The 16,729-nt window shown below is 41.2% G+C and overlaps 1 protein-coding gene across 1 annotated transcript in view; it reads left to right on the forward strand.

The window, feature by feature from the left end:
• The window catches only part of LOC119726834 (Fanconi anemia group J protein homolog), a 65,459-nt gene that overhangs the window by 12,038 nt on the left and 36,692 nt on the right, over positions 1–16,729 (forward strand). Inside the window, exons 16-29 of the mRNA XM_038198690.1 lie at positions 429–578; positions 1,002–1,159; positions 2,435–2,483; positions 2,851–2,878; positions 3,218–3,273; positions 4,560–4,700; positions 5,030–5,098; positions 6,847–6,969; positions 8,612–8,741; positions 8,959–9,065; positions 10,343–10,506; positions 11,995–12,062; positions 13,156–13,273; positions 14,238–15,699. Coding sequence (XP_038054618.1) covers positions 429–578; positions 1,002–1,159; positions 2,435–2,483; positions 2,851–2,878; positions 3,218–3,273; positions 4,560–4,700; positions 5,030–5,098; positions 6,847–6,969; positions 8,612–8,741; positions 8,959–9,065; positions 10,343–10,506; positions 11,995–12,062; positions 13,156–13,273; positions 14,238–15,699 — 2,823 coding nt within the window. The remainder of the gene's footprint in view (positions 1–428; positions 579–1,001; positions 1,160–2,434; positions 2,484–2,850; positions 2,879–3,217; positions 3,274–4,559; positions 4,701–5,029; positions 5,099–6,846; positions 6,970–8,611; positions 8,742–8,958; positions 9,066–10,342; positions 10,507–11,994; positions 12,063–13,155; positions 13,274–14,237; positions 15,700–16,729) is intronic.

Raw genomic sequence — 16,729 nt, forward strand, 5'->3', positions numbered from 1 at the left:
ATACTAAGAAATACAATATTCGTTCAAGGACATCACATTCTTAGAAAATTTGTTCGGACATTTTTTTTTCAAAAACAATTCAAAATCATGGGGATATTGCCCTTCAACAATATAATTTTGTAAGCACTGTATACTTGGTGCTGTCTGAGAGCTTGATAGAGAAATTCACAAGTTTACTGGGGTGGGACTCGAACCCATGACCTTCTGCTTACTAGTGCTGATATCTCTCAGATAGCACTGAGTATATAATGCTTTTAAATCTTTTCAGTGAAGGGCAAAACCGATTATTTAAATTCCTCAACTCCTTATGCAAAGTTGTTAACTTAGTTATCAAGGAAACTTTGCTACTAATTTTGCAATCAGCTCTGTGAAATAAGATCCTGGACTAAATTCAAGTGTTGTTTTTCTCTTCCTTTGACTTGGCCCAGAGTGCAGCGTTGCTAGAGTGGGTGCAGAGTCATTCCACTAAACTAACACAGCGTGACTTTGAGAGAGCATTGCATGTGTGGTCAGGAGCAGAGATAGTCAAAGTCCTGTCTGAGTTGGGTATCACCAAGGATACACTGGCATCATTTCAGGTAAAATGACCAGCACCAACAAAACATAAGGTTCCTATACTAGCCTAAGGGGCCATCCAAAGTTTTGGACCTTCTCAGGGTCTTGTAATGCGTATAACCAGATAGGGGAGTTTTATTGATCTACAAGGGAATAAGTACAATGTGATACAGTGTAGTACAGATGCTAATGGGAAAATAGTCGATGACATTTTGTGAACTTAAGCTTAAAAATGAGGCCCAAGACAAGTTTGTGATTCATATTGCAGATCAGAGTGGCAAAGAATACCTAAGCCCCTCAGTATACTTGGACAGTTTTCCATCTAAGATAATCTGAAATTTAGTTTTTATCATGAGAACAAAAAGTTGTAAAGATGTTTTGTGTAATGAAACCAAAACCAGCTCTACTTTTGGAGCATTAACCATTTCTTGCATTCCCCTTTAAAGCATCACCTGGCAGCCATTGTGGAAGAAGCCGAGCCTATAAAGAAGGAACAAGAGAACGGTGTGATCCTCAGCTCTATTGCTAGCATGACATTAAAGGGGCTCTTCCTGATATTTGGGTTTCTCTTCAAGGATGAGATGAAGTACATGAAAGACTTCAAGTGAGTATGGATCGATTGTCTGAACACTGCCCCAATCTTGTACATTGCCCTTATCACCTCGATTGCCCCGTCAATTAAATTGAAATATTCACAAATATAACAAGGCACGGTGTTACTCATCTACAGATACATGTATAATCTGGAAGGAAGTGTTGAAGGTACAAAGGATCATTTGCATGTTGTGTATTATTTTATTTGAAGCATTATAATTGCCCAAAATCGTAAGTAGGTTGCATAACAGTTAACCTGTTAAAATATCAGCTCAGTGGATTCTATACATCTTGAGTATTTAGCAGAGATGCCACTTTTCCGGTTTTAGCCGGAATTCCGTTTGTTTTTTTTAATCCGTTCTTATTTCCGGCTTAAAAAAATACTGGAAAAAGAGAAGGAAAACTGTAGAAATGCATTGATTTTTACCTCGTTAGCGCTGTCGAGTTTAGTACAGGTAGGCCTTGCGCACGCACGGCACAACGTTGTTCGTTGAAGTAGTCTTAAAAACAAGTCTTTGTTGTTGCCGAGCCTGCATGCGATACAGGCGGCCAACGTACTTGCACGCAGTATACAATGGCGCCTCGCGTGCATGCACCGCATGCGGGCGTGTTGTGTACTAAGCTTTGGCCCAACCCTAACCTTCCCAACTCCATCAAAATCCATCCCCCCATTTTGGGGATTTTTGTAGACAAGCCATGAGTACCAAGTTCATCAACTTCCCCCCTATATATAGTAGTGATGGTCTTGTGGTGGATTTCAGTGGATCTGGTCCTGAAGCATTATGTCAAGCAGGGTCAGTGATGGATTTTGGCGGACTTGGTCAGGTCCAGTACTTAGTAAAAGACACTAGGGAGTTAGGGTTAAACAGTTTACATGTATGTTAACACTTTAAAACATTCACATTGCATTTTCACAAAACACATTCACTTAATTTTTTCAAAGTTGGCATCACGGACCCAAACGCCCAATGTTGTAAACAAATGTCAAATGGCTATAGGGGATGACAGAAAAAGAGCAATGAAAACATTGTAAAAGTGGGAAGATTTAATGCATTGGCAAAAAGGTCAGGCTATTGGTTTTGAACATGTTGAAGGTATGAAAAAGCCTACAGAAGCAGTCATACAGTGACTCTGGTCTTGGTTAAAGAAACAGTCATGTCCATGAAATCATTCGTAAAGTAGGAGAGAATTTTGCTAACCTTTTAGTAAGCCTTAAAGATTTTTAAAAAAAAATTCTGTTTTGATAAAAAAAATTAAAGAAAATGACATTTTGTTTTCCTCACAGGGTGGCCATTGTGAGGACTGCAGCAAAAAGTAACCGATTCCACAAGACAGTAAGTGGAATATGTAGAATAATGAATAATGCTATACCCAAGTCTTGGCTATACATGTATCAAACTGTGATCAAAGTTGTGTAAACTTATATATTGAGCATTGGCACGCAAGAAATCACTGGAACAAATGACCCCTACACCATACTGTGCAGAATCATTGTGATTATTATACATGTAGCTTATTATGTGTGACTGTAGGATGCTTATGAGCACGAGCTATAGAAGATGCTGGACAAGTCTTTAACACTTTGTACTTAATAAGAACTGACATCAATAGTGAATACCTTGTACATTTGTACCATTTCTTAAATACTTGTTCATATCGCTTTAAAAAATCACATATTTCATTTGTCTTCATTTTTCTCAGGATAATCGCTGGATAAGCAAAAGAAGATGTAAGTGCACCCCTCTCTTCATGATTTAGAGTTTAAACAAATTAAAATGTGACTCGGAACAGAGAGTTGTTGACTAGTACAGTGCTGTTCAAACACTTCTGTCAGTTGTCAGTGTTGTTCTTGGAATGGTAGGAATATTTTTTGTTGATATTTTTGCTTTTTATCTATATGTGAATGGCCGATAAGGCATACCTTAGTGAAATTTACAATTCTCATAGTTTGAAGTTTTTAAACATGTTTTACAGGTACATTGCTGTAGTTGTTTGATTTTGGGATAAAACTAGTAGTGTGAGTAAATGAATGAATTTGTTTAATCGCTTTTTGTTTTTCATCCTTCAGCTTCAGACCAGTCTCAGACACTGACTCTGAATTTCTGGTGTCTTAACCCTGCAGTTGTAAGTAGATTTTGCCATTTTTGTATATATGTAAGGATACAATACTTAATTTTATTTTCTCCAAAACTGTAGGCAGCTCAATAATATCATTAACATTACTTGACGAGAACAGTTAGTTTAGATGATTGTATTGCCAAATAGTTTTGCTATTTTTCCTCCTTTAAACATCTTGGCACACCAGTTTAACGTTAGATACGGCATTCACTTAACATTAGTTACGGTTTCCATTTATTATTGAATAAATCTACTTTCCTCAAGCTATTTTCCACAATTTGATTTTAATAAGAAATGGATACCTTGACAAGACTACAAGAAGCCCACAATTGCCTTGTTTGATACTTGCAGAAGAATGCACAAGTGGAAAGTGGACACCATGTAACTTACGTTAACTGTCCAAAATACCATTATAATCTGCCTTGCAGTGAAAAATATTTGGCTTTATATCTTTTCAATGTTTTGTTTTTGCACCCAAGGGATGTTTCTTCCAACAGTTTTAAGAGAAAACTAACAGCATGCAGCTTTCATCTTTGCTTCAGATCTGTCATGTTTCACTTTTTGTAGCCAGTATTGTGGCCTTACACATGTTTAATTGATAAATTTAAACAATCGTGCATAAAAGATAAATTAAAAATATATCATGGTGGTCGAGGAATATTCCTCCCAAGAGTGCAACTGATAATTGCAATCAAAGAAGAAAGTGAATAAGAATGTGATCAAAAGAGAATTTGAAAAGGAACAAAAAAAGAGCAATTTTAAATAACCAAAGGGAAATGTAACATTTTAACATTAAGTACCTACTATTAGTTTACTTGAAGACATTACTTTGCCAAATTGTTTCTACAATTGTCATCAACCCTTATTTCATGACCGATTTTGTCACGATACAAGAATGAATCCTGTAAGCCCAACACTATATGCCCTAAACCAGTGCAGGCACTTCTTATTGTGGTTTGGGGGACCACACATCAGTCGTATGGTAAGATCTGTTGGGACAATCAAAAGTCCAAATGCTTCTTGTAATAGCCAACTCTCCCATAATACCATACATCCCCTGCCAGGGCCTAAAGTCCCACACGGACATCAACCTTCATGTCAAGTAATCCACCCAAATAATCCACCCAAATAATCCACCCAAAAATCGAAGAAGGCAATGTATTTTGGATTGTCAAAATTCAAGTTATTTCCACCTGGAAAATATGTAAGATGAGTGGCTTCATTTTACAATCTTTGCACAAAGCAAAGTGATAATTGTCCTAATAGTTTGATTTGCCATTATTCATTTCTAGGCGTTCACTGATTTTGGTGAGGAAGTGCGTTCCATTATCCTGACTTCAGGCACCTTATCACCCATGTCTTCATTCCAGTCTGAGCTGGGGGTGGCGTTCCCTATCCAACTTGAAGCTAACCATGTTGTACATACATCACAGGTAAGTTGTAATGTGTCAAAATTTGGGATACGTTCCACAAGTCATTTGAAATAAAACATGATGCAATGAACTCATGGTAAGTTCTTGACGACAGCAATGTCTAGTTCGGACATGTCTTTGTGTTTGTACCCTAACATGAGAAAAGTCTTATCAATCCAGTTTTATGACACAACATGAGAGACACAAGACCAAAATCAACAGATGGTGTGTCCATTGAAATTTTGCACAAACGCTACTCAACAATTTGATTATGTCTTAAACAAATTTGTACTCTATTCCTGTCATTTGAGCATTTAACATTTGTTTAAATTTGGATGACTTAATTTCAGGTTTGGGTGGGAACAGTTGCCATAGGAACCAATGGAGGCTCACTGAATGGCAGCTACAAAAACGCAGAGGTAATCAACTTTAAGTGTATAATTTTATTGGCTTTTAATAATGATAATAATGTGGTGCTTAAGCGCTTTATACCAAAGGTCTCAAACCACTTCACAGTTATTACCCCTGTTCATCAGGCCATGAGACCAGTTTCTGCAGCAGCTCGAGATCAGCGCATTCTGGTCTCTACCTTCACTGGTACCCATTTATACTCCTGGGTGGAGAGAGGCAATTGTAGTAACGTGTCTTGCCCAAGAACACAAGCACCATGTTCCCTGTCAGGGTTCAAATCCACGTACCATGGCACGTGAGTCGAACACCGTAACCATTGGACCAGCTTTCCACTTATACGGAAGTGTAGGAAAAGCTTCCTTTGATAGCGCATTGTTTGCGCTGCTACCATACTTTGAGGAGTACATTGCTCAACAGGGATGCGCATGAGTAGACCTCTTGTGCATTCATTGTTAATGAATTAACATAACAAAACACATCTCAAAGATGCCTGCTGAATGCAATTGATCTGTAGACCAATCCAAATTGCCCACATTTTGTGATTACTGGGCACGTATTTATTAATTTTTTTGCAGCATATATCATATTTTAACCAATCACATCACACACCCCCAAACATGAATATTTATCACTCTGTGTGGATGGAAGACACGTATGTTCTCGTAGTGTTTTCCCTTCAATTAAACCTTTCCCAACCAACAAAAAGATTTGACGAAAATGGACACGAGTTCGAACCACAGATCTTGCAATCCATAGTTCATTCCACTATCCACTAGGCCATTGTGGCAGCACGACCAAAGACATTCTTTGCAATGCTTTAAACACCCCAAACCTGCTAAATGCCACAAAATGCACCAGTAGTAAAAAGTTGTTGCAAGTTGTTGCATTTAGCAGTGTCCTGATCTGCATGCATTCCATGCCTGCATTCCGTTGCATTTGGCAGGGCAGGTACTTGGTACCAAGGCTGGCACTGCATTCTGTTGCATTTGGCAGGGTGCCCAGAGAATACCCCATGGGGGTTAGGGTTGTTAATGTACATGCATGACTTAGTAATAGCAGTGGGTGTGATGTCATTGTTATTTTTTTATGAATGAATAAACATCGAATTAGCTAAGTAATCATGATCCATCGACGATGTTTGCGGCGATAAAAACACCGCCTGGGCTGGTTGTCCAGCATAACTAGGAGGCTCCAAAGCTCACTTTCGTATTTCTCACAATGCACTCCCCTTTAGTGACGTGTTCAGTGCACGTGTGATGGGCATTCAGGCATGGAAGCATCCCAGTGATGGCTGCCAGAACCGTCACCTTAACTTAAAAATCGGATTGGTGTATGTAGGATCAGTACATGAGCTACCCCCTCAATTGGTACAGAGACAGAGTTGTTGGGGAGACCTATAGTGGGTTTATAATTGCATAAAAAAGAAAGCATTTCAATCGAGATGTACGTTTGGGGAAAGGTTTTGTAAAGCTTTTTACCAATTTTGTAAACTGCAAATATCACAAACCATAGAAAACTATTTCTTCAGAAACTGATTCTTTTTCTCCTTTAAAAAAAATCATAGAACACTTTGTTAGAGTTTTGTTCTTGTGTTGATCTAGGTCTGGACATGATGTGAAACCAATTTTGTTTTTGTAATGGTGGTACAATGTCAACTTAATTTAGAAAACTTGAGTCCCTCAATATCAGCATAACCAAAATTGTTTTTGATGAAGATGACTAATTTGTTTGTTTTTTGTTTTGTTGAATCTTGAAGACGTACAGTTTCCAGGATGAGATAGGCTTACTGCTCCTGCAGGTTTGTCAAGTGGTACCCTATGGTGTCTTGTGTTTCCTACCGTCCTATGGAATGATGAGCAAGCTGTCACAGAGATGGAAGGTAGGCTCAGTCAGATTAGTCATCATTTCAATGAACTTATTGACAAAAAAATCATAAGGAACAGGGAGTTGTAAAACACATGCAGAATATCATTTCAATTCTTGCCACAATTGAGCCCAATTTCACAGTGCCGTAAGAGCATGTAATCTTCTTAACATTTTCTGACATAATTTCCCATCTATTTTCACGGAGACTATAATAATAATTCACGAGGTAGCCATTATTCACGAGTTGGCCATTTTTGTCGTGTTCCCTGAATGTATTTTATTAATTGTTAACTGTTGAATGGGATTGCGCCAGACAATTTATGCAGCCTTATTTTACTTTCAATTTTTTTTTTAATCTGGCTTAAAACATTAGGGAATGTTTAATTACAAAGTTTAAATTATTCATTTAAGCAGACTTGAATTATTTAGTAATGTTCTTGCTTTCGTTTCTCTTCGCAAGTTCCAAAAATAAAGATTTTACCTCACTTTCAATTCAACATGGCCAACTCGTGAATAAGGCCCCTAAACAGCTCTTATATAGCGCATTAAACGAAAATGTCTGTATGCGTTTCTGGTAACCAACAAGTGTGTCTTAAGCTTTGATTGAAGTGTTCCAAGGATGGGTTGATGAACTGCACATGAAGTTAAATGATGTTCTGAGCCGGAGTGAAGATTTGTTTGGTGGACGGTATTCAGTTATTAATTCCTGGAGATAATCCTAGGGGAGAACTAAAAGCTTGAAAAGGATTCAAGATTTATCTGGTAACCAATATTATTTATGTAAGACTGGGGCAATTGGTTCGTACTTCCACGTTCAACGATTAAACAGAGACAGATGGGGGAGACCACTGGGAGGGACATTTGAATGCATTGCTGATGACGACTGACGCTGACGCTATGGCTTTGTGCACATTCAGAGTAAATTTAGTCGCCCGTATTTTGAGCTTTACGTGGGCAAAACATTATGCACACACAGTGTGTCCCGTCCACTGGGCTCCAGAAAGTGGTCAAATAGTGTCATCTTCTCATAGAGTCTGTAAGCAATGAATAAGCATGTTTTTAGAAGCAACGTAAGGCAAGTTCGCACAAGAACTATTGTTAACCATAGTTCGACTATGTTAGCCCGAACTCTGTCTAGTCGACAATGGTTGCACTATGCTAGTCGACTATTATTAACCAGACGACAGGGCATGGTTCCATTGCTGGTTACCAATAGCCGCATGCATCATAAAGTGCAACGGGGAGCCAGGACGAAGACATTTGTGATGACATTTTGACCATCGTTTGACTAGAGGCGTTCCCATGTTGCTTTTAGTGCGCAGGCATAAGTTACGTCACAAATCAACCACTAGTCGACTAATGGTCCTTGCCTGAACTTGGCCATTGCTGCAGATAGTGTCATAACAGAAGCTTCCATATGTGTATTCACGGTATTACTGTCAAAATTGGAAATACAAATCATTGTGTCCGAATCATTGAACCGAATCTGAATTACTTGCGGGTTGGCGTGCAGCACTAATGTCACTAGTCATGAGCAAATCTGCTGAAAGTTTGTGTGCTGTGCTCACTTAAATTGATGATGGTTTCTTCAGCAGTGATCATTTAACACAGTGAATTGGGCCTACTTCCTAGAGACACAATCTGTTTGATTTCAGAACACGGGCCTGTGGGATCAACTTGAGAAGGTCAAAGTGGTGATGTCTGAGGCACGGGGAGCAGATAAGGTCAACTTTGATGAGCATCTGAGAGAGTTCTATGAAGTCATCAAGGACAGTGAGAATACAGGTCAGTGTCTTCATTTCAAATCTGCAAAGCAAATTTTACTATTGCAATCCATGTACATGTAACACTGAAAAGTACGTAGGATAAAATGTTTAGACTACAAAAGTAAATTGTGGAAATGCTGATTATAAAATAATGGGAGCTTGTTCAGAGTATCAGTAGCTTATCTGTTTGAGAGATGTTTCTGTTATTATTCCGGTTGATGGCTTCTGTGCATTAGATATTGAGAACCAATCAGTGACAGGGGCTGTGTTTTTGGCCGTCTGCCGGGGTAAAGTCAGCGAAGGGATGGACTTTGCTGATAACAATGCAAGAGCTGTCATGACTGTGAGTATAAAGACTTCCAGTTTGCAAGAGCTCCTGGGGGTAATGCACGCCGTGCACGAACAGTAGATGACGCTTTAAGACGAGATAAGTTTGCGGTAGCACCATGTGAATAAATCTCTTTTGTGAGTATGTGTGGTTCTGAAAAGAACCGGAGGGACTCAACGTTTCGAACAGTATGCTCTTCCCTCAAGTCCCATCCTCAAGTCCAAGTCCTATGGGTCACCTATTCCCTGAGCTCCTTCCCCTTTGCCCCTTCACTGTGTACTGACACGCTCCAGTGATCATCCAGCATCCCTCAGTCAACTTGCATCCTTCTTAGCTTCACCGGTTTCGAGCTTCACCAGTTTGCATCCTTCTCACGCCTCACCGCACCCATCCTTATAACATCGCATCATCATTGGAATCCCTCATTCTCCTGACGACGGGCAGAGCATACTGTTCGAAATGTTGAGTCCCTCCGGCTCTTTTCAGAACCACACATACTCACGAAAGAGATTTATTCACATGGTGCTACCGCAAACTTATCTTGTCTTAATATCTTTCCACCATGCAAACCTTCAAATCTCAGATGCCGCTTTGTAACCATACTGGTTTGCATGACTACTTTAACACTGAATTTGTTCACAAAACCATAGCATCTTCACGTGAGCTGTTGGAAATCTGTTCAAAGTTTCCCCCAGTGGTCTCCCCTAACTCTCCCTTTGTAACTGTCCAGGGGAACCTGTGCACGGGGCCCATCGGGTTTGGAGTTGGCATCTAATGCTACTCTATCTTGTGGTAATCTTTACAGAGAACATAAATGAATAAAAAATAAATAATAAATTGTAATGCTTATATAGCGCTTTCCATCATATCAACAATCTCATAGCGCTTTACAGTTATTCCCCCGTTCGTCAGGCCATGGGACCACGCGGCAGCCGATATCAGCGTACATTTGGCCCTCAACCCTCGCAGGTACCCATTTATACTCCTGGGTGGAGAGAGGCAATTGTAGTTAACTGTCTTGCCCAAGGACCACGTTCCTGGCAGGGTTCGAACCCACGCACCATCGTACACGAGTCAAACACCATAACCACTGGACCACGGCATTCTATAAAACATAACCTAATTGAGTCCGTATTGTATGTGTATGTGTGTGCATAAATGCAGGCACATGTTGTTAGTCTTTACATTTGGCACATTGTATCTAACATTGAAACTAGGCTTGAATCAATGTTGTTCAGTTATGTTTTACTGTTTTGATTTTTAAAAAAAATCTCTTTGACTATGATTGCTAGATTGGCATCCCATTTCCAAGCATCAAAGATACACAAGTGGAACTGAAGCGTCAGTATAATGACCAGTATTCATCATCTCGAGGTCTACTTACTGGCAGCGAATGGTACGAGATACAGGCCTACAGGGCTATCAACCAGGCACTGGGCCGATGCATCAGACACAAGTAAGGCTCTCTCAGTCATGTCTGTCTGTTAGTCAGTTGGTCTGTTTGCTGGTGGGTTGTATGAGATACAGGCCTACAGGGCTATCAACCAGGCACTGGGCCGATGCGTCAGACACAAGTAAGGCTCTCTCAGTCATGTCTGTCTGTTAGTCAGTTGGTCTGTTTGCTGGTGGGTTGTATGAGATACAGGCCTACAGGGCTATCAACCAGGCCCTGGGCCGATGCATCAGACACAAGTAAGGATCTCTCAGTCATGTCTGTTTGTTAGTCAGTTGGTCTGTTTGCTGGTGGGTTGTATGAGATACAGGCCTACAGGGCTATCATCCAAGCACTGGGCCGATGCATCAGACACAAGTAAGGCTCCCTCAGTCATGTCTGTCTGTTAGTCAGTTGGTCTGTTTGCTGGTGGGTTAATGAGATACAGGCCTACAGGGCTATCAACCAGGCACTGGGCCGATGCATCAGACACAAGTAAGGATCTCTCAGTCATGTCTGTCTGTTAGTCAGTTGGTCTGTTTGCTGGTGGGTTGTATGAGATACAGGCCTACAGGGCTATCAACCAGGCACTGGGCCGATGCATCAGACACAAGTAAGGCTCCCTCAGTCATGTCTGTCTGTTAGTCAGTTGGTCTGTTTGCTGGTGGGTTGTATGAGATACAGGCCTACAGGGCTGTCAACCAGGCACTGGGCCGATGCATCAGACACAAGTAAGGCTCTCTCAGTCATATCTGTCTGTTAGTCAGTTGGTCTGTTTGCTGGTGGGTTGTATGAGATACAGGCCTACAGGGCTATCAACCAGGCACTGGGCCGATGCATCAGACACAAGTAAGGCTCTCTCAGTCATATCTGTCTGTTAGTCAGTTGGTCTGTTTGCTGGTGGGTTGTATGAGATACAGGCCTACAGGGCTATCAACCAGGCACTGGGCCAATGCATCAGACACAAGTAAGGCTCTCTCAGTCATGTCTGTCTGTTAGTCAGTTGGTCTGTTTGCTGGTGGGTTGTATGAGATACAGGCCTACAGGGCTATCAACCAGGCACTGGGCCGATGCATCAGACACAAGTAAGGATCTCTCAGTCATGTCTGTCTGTTAGTCAGTTGGTCTGTTTGCTGGTGGGTTGTATGAGATACAGGCCTACAGGGCTATCAACCAGGCACTGGGCCGATGCATCAGACACAAGTAAGGATCTCTCAGTCATGTCTGTCTGTTAGTCAGTTGGTCTGTTTGCTGGTGGGTTGTATGAGATACAGGCCTACAGGGCTGTCATCCAGGCACTGGGCTGATGCATCAGACACAAGTAAGGATCTCTCAGTCATGTCTGTCTGTTAGTCAGTTGGTCTGTTTGCTGGTGGGTTGTATGAGATACAGGCCTACAGGGCTATCAACCAGGCACTGTGATGATGCATCAGACATGGTGGTCATTGATTGATTGATTGACAACACAAAGACTTGTCATAACTCAAGATATGTTCTTGTTCTTTTGTCCAGGAGAGATTGGGGTGCCCTTATCTTGGTGGATGATCGGTTTGGTAGAAATCCTAAGAAGTACATCACAGGTAAGCTGAATTGGAATCCTAATTTGAAAGGCACATGACTAAACTGATCAAAATGATGTAACTTACGCATGCCCACTAGTAGCAAAGTACACATTTCTCTAGGCAAACGCTGGTCAAAACGTCAACGCGAAACTTCTTGGACTTGGCTCCCTGCTGTGTGATGCAACCGTGCCCTGCCGTCTGGTTCCAAATAGTCCACTAGAAGAGTCCAACCATGCTGCGTTGGAGTGAAGCTAGTCCAACTATGGTTAGCTATATTCCTCACCCAAACTTGCTACAAATGTGCTCCATCAATAACAGTTTTACTTCTGTGTGTTTTAAATAATTTGGGGTACGTGGTACATGTATAAACACTTGCCTGAATTATAGGACCTTATAATATATCTGTTTAGAAAATGCACATTATGGTTTCACAATTTTCTTATAAAATAAATTTAAAAGGGCATGTCAATGCACCTATTTCAAAATATCCTAGCACCAGAAAATGTAAAAACCCAGGATTGCATGGTAGTTATGGTATATAAATATTGAGTGGCTCAGAGTGAAATGGGAGGAATATTATTGCAAGGTAAAATCTGGACTTGCCGAGTGGAATGGAAAAGTCCAGATTTTACCAAGTGATAATATTCTTCCCATTTCACAATTTAAAGCCACTCAATATTTGCTTTATATACCTGACATGTATCCTTGTCATTTGATTTACAGTTAAAATGAACTTCTGTTTCAATACAAAATTGGTGGGAAGTGTATTTCTCTCTTCCAAACCACCCCTTCACGGAATGTTTGAACCCAACTCTGTAGCTACTAGCTCTTGGGGACAATACGCGCAACGCTTAATGCACACACCAGCATGCATTTGCACAAAAATACCGCGCCATGGAACAAGAATGATCCCGACTGTTGAATAGTATTTCCCATTCCCCATGGGCGAATGGGACTTTTTGAGTCCTGGCGTGTATGGTGGCAATAATGAATGTCACGTGATGTGAGTTCCACCAATCAAATGACAAGGATCTGTATGTCAGTAATATGATAACAACTATCCTATGGAACTGTTCTGGCTTGATTTACAATCCTATGTTGATTTGTTCAGGTCTTTCCAAGTGGGTGAGAGGCAAAGTGGTACATCACACTCACGCTAGGAATGCCCTGGCTTCACTGGACGAGTTTGCTAAGGCCAGGCAACTCAGTCCATGTCCCCAGTTGCCAAGGTAACTATTGTCAAGTTGTATCAAAAGCCAAGGAATTGTCCAGAACCTAAGATTGGACTGGACTTATTTGTTAGTTTGATTTTAACTGGAGAGAGCTTGTGTAGTTGTTCCATAGAAAGCATTACTTATACAGAGCTTAAATTTGTGTTCCAGTTGGGGTAAATCCTTTTTTTCAAATCAACATTGTTTTATTAAGGCCAAAAAAAAAATAAGTCGGTCTCTGGTCAGCGCGCGCGTCGATTTTAAGCATGCGCATCGATCTTTTTTTTTTCCAAAATGTTCCGCGGTAGCTCCAACAGCGCCCTCTATTTCCGCACCTCCTCAATTTTTTTTACCAAAGAGCACCAAGGAATGGGAAATTGCACCAAGGCAAATTATGGAGGACACCAATGTACATGAGGACACCAAAAAAGCAAAATAGTACCCCACCTTGTCTGTACAATCCAAGCTTGAAGAAAAAAAAAAAAAAAAAAAAAGAAAGAAAAAAAAAGCCGCGTGGCCGCGTCAATTCCGGAACTTTGGTCTGACCAGAGACCGAATATTTTTTTGGGGGGGCCTAACCTGTTTAGGAAAAAAAATCATAATTGAACTAGTACCAGTTAACAAAGCTTTCCACAATTGCATCCCAGAATTTTTTTTTTACAGAGTATGGGCTGGGCTATGCTATGTGAATGTGACTTTGTGACATTACGACAAAATTACCGCAAAATACATTACAGCTCCGGTGAATTTCACCACATGTTTCAGGATGTCAGTGTTGCATGTAACCTTCCCACTTGCATGAAGTATGCACCAACCTCATGACGACCAGTTTCTTTGTGGAGTATTTTTTGCTTTAAATGTTGATTATTTTGTTGGCTTCAGACCGTTCGTGAGTACCAGAATGTTTAAAATTGAACAACCAACAAATGATCTAAAATGTTTTGTTTTGACACAGAACTGCCATGGTCTTTTCTTGTTGCAGTTTGTCCATGTGTGCTTCTCCATCACTCAATGAGTCCCTCAATGCCACATTCACTCCTACCAAAGACCCCCCTGCTACACCCATGACCCCAGCTCCATCCACCCCTATGTCTACCCAGACCTTCAACCACAATGAAAGTGGGATGGCCAACGTGCTGAAAGCCATGGCGCTGCACTCCCAGCAGAGCCAGGCCCTGGCCACGCCCAATCTGACCACACCCACCCCAATGAGGTTCTTCAGCTCTGCAGCCACGCCCAGCACACCATTTGCCTTTGGTAGCAGTGCCACGGTTACAAAACCATTGAATACAGCGCAAACGATGGATACCAATCAGAGACTGGTGCTCGGTCCTCAGTACTGGATTGGTCCCAATAACGAGATGGTTCCCCTACAACCTCACCCAGTTGTCCCTTCAACTCCTGTACCGGGTCGGTTGCTTGAGGAAGTCGATAAGTCTGGCAAGAAAATCATCAAACTTGTCCTTGGAAATCAAGGAAGTATCATTCCAGTGCAAAACCAAATACCATTGAGCAACCATGGGCAGAATATCCCCCCTCTTAGTACTGTGGTATCTTCCTCAACGAGTGCTGCATCTATACCTTCAGTTGAGACTACTTCAGTTGCTAAGGGAGAAACTCCAACTAAAAGTAACTCGACCGTACGTCTTCAAAGTGATGCCTCATTGAAGGAAGGCATCGGAAAACTGGAGGTTGACAACAAGTCAAGTCAAGAAAATTCTACTGCATTGAGTTTGAAGCCTGGAAACACACCCTGGAAAAGAACAGGCAGCTCTCTTTCCCCTGAGACTGTGAATCAGCAAGAATTTAATGATGTCAAGACTCCAAGAGGAAAGTTGGACTTTGAAGAAGTGGTGAACGGTTTGCCTGGCCAAGGGAACACAGACAACGGCAAACTGGATCCTTCTGAGGTTGTCAATCCAAGGAAGGAAGCATCGCAAAAAGATTCTGATCATCAAATGGAGGCCTATCGCACAGAGTACGACAATACCCCCTTGCTCTTTGATTCAGATGACGAAGGTGTTGAAGACAGGTCACCCTGCCCAAAGGTCACCAACAGAGGGCCCCCAAACACCAACTGTATGTCATCAAAGAGAGAAGTAAAGGAGGATAATTTGAAAGAGAATAATGAGGATGTCAGTGGAATTCAACAGCTTAGACATGTTAGACAAGCCACTCCAGTCAAGAACCTGAAATCCTCAGACACCAACTTGAAAACGCCAAATTCCAAGAATTTGGCCAATCAGAATCATGCTTCAGCAAAGAAGGCAAAAGCTACAAATCTGGGCTCTGAGGAGGGGGGTCATCAGGGGAGGCAGACCAGATCGCGGGACAAGATGTTGCTGAGACGGTCGTCCAGGAGTAGAAGGAGAAGTGAAGATGTCAAGGATGATGTAGGCCAGGGTGATTTCCTAGACGACATAGCTCATAATGGGAATAACCAGGTGAGGAAGGGAATTACTCTTTGGTTTATTCATAAAAGGTTCTGAAAAAAAAGGACATGAAAAGACAATAATTTAAAATTATGACCGACCCGTATAATAATAATAATAATAATTTGGGGGGGCTAATCATCCTTACTCGCAGCTGAGAAGCTGAACTGTGAAGGATGCAGTTAGAACAAGGTCGAGCTGAAGGCATGTAAAAGGCGCCTTAGGCTGCCACCATACAACCCATGTCTGACCACGGAGCACAGCCAGATATCAAAGGTGTTGATTTTTACAGAGGGAGGCAAACCGGAGAGTCCGGGGGAAAACCCTCGTGGCACAGGAGAGAATCAATGAACAACTCTGCTCACATATGGTCCGAGCCAGGAATCAAACCCGGGCCACAGTAATGAGAGGCAAGCGCTTGACACATTAGCCACCCATGCCACCATGCCAACGTATAAACAACATTATAGACTTATTATTATTCACCACAAATTATTTGAAGGTTTAACAAGTCGACTTGTATTCTAAATTGTTACTCGATAAAAAAAAATAGACAAAACATGTCATAAGCCAGACAAATGTTACTTAAAAGTTCTGGACACAGAATTCGCAAACAAAACAGTTTGTGAAGCACAACATTTTAATGTTATCTTTTGATTTAATGTTTGATCTGTGGACGTACATCATTTGAAGCAATTTTAAAACTTCATAAATTAGAATATGAAAAAATACTAGCCTCCTAGCAGTGTGTTCACAAGAGGGCTCACTGCTGTCACACCATTGTCCCATCACACACAAGCAGTGACCTTCCGTAGGTCATACAATAATTAGCCCAGTTCCCGCCGATGTTTGCTTGATTGCTCATGTGTGACTCTGGAAGTTTTCCCGTCATAAAAAGGTGTTTTTTTGTCTGTTTTTTTTTCTCATCAAACCACACTACACGATGTGTTCGTCGGTGTGCCGTAGTGTGTGACGTGTTATTGTGTATTTAGTCTTTGCTAATTTAATGACGACAATTATTACGCACAAAAAGCCTGTGCGG

Source organism: Patiria miniata, unplaced genomic scaffold (assembly GCF_015706575.1).
Source record: "Patiria miniata isolate m_02_andy unplaced genomic scaffold, ASM1570657v1 HiC_scaffold_2, whole genome shotgun sequence".
Taxonomy (NCBI): domain Eukaryota; kingdom Metazoa; phylum Echinodermata; class Asteroidea; order Valvatida; family Asterinidae; genus Patiria; species Patiria miniata.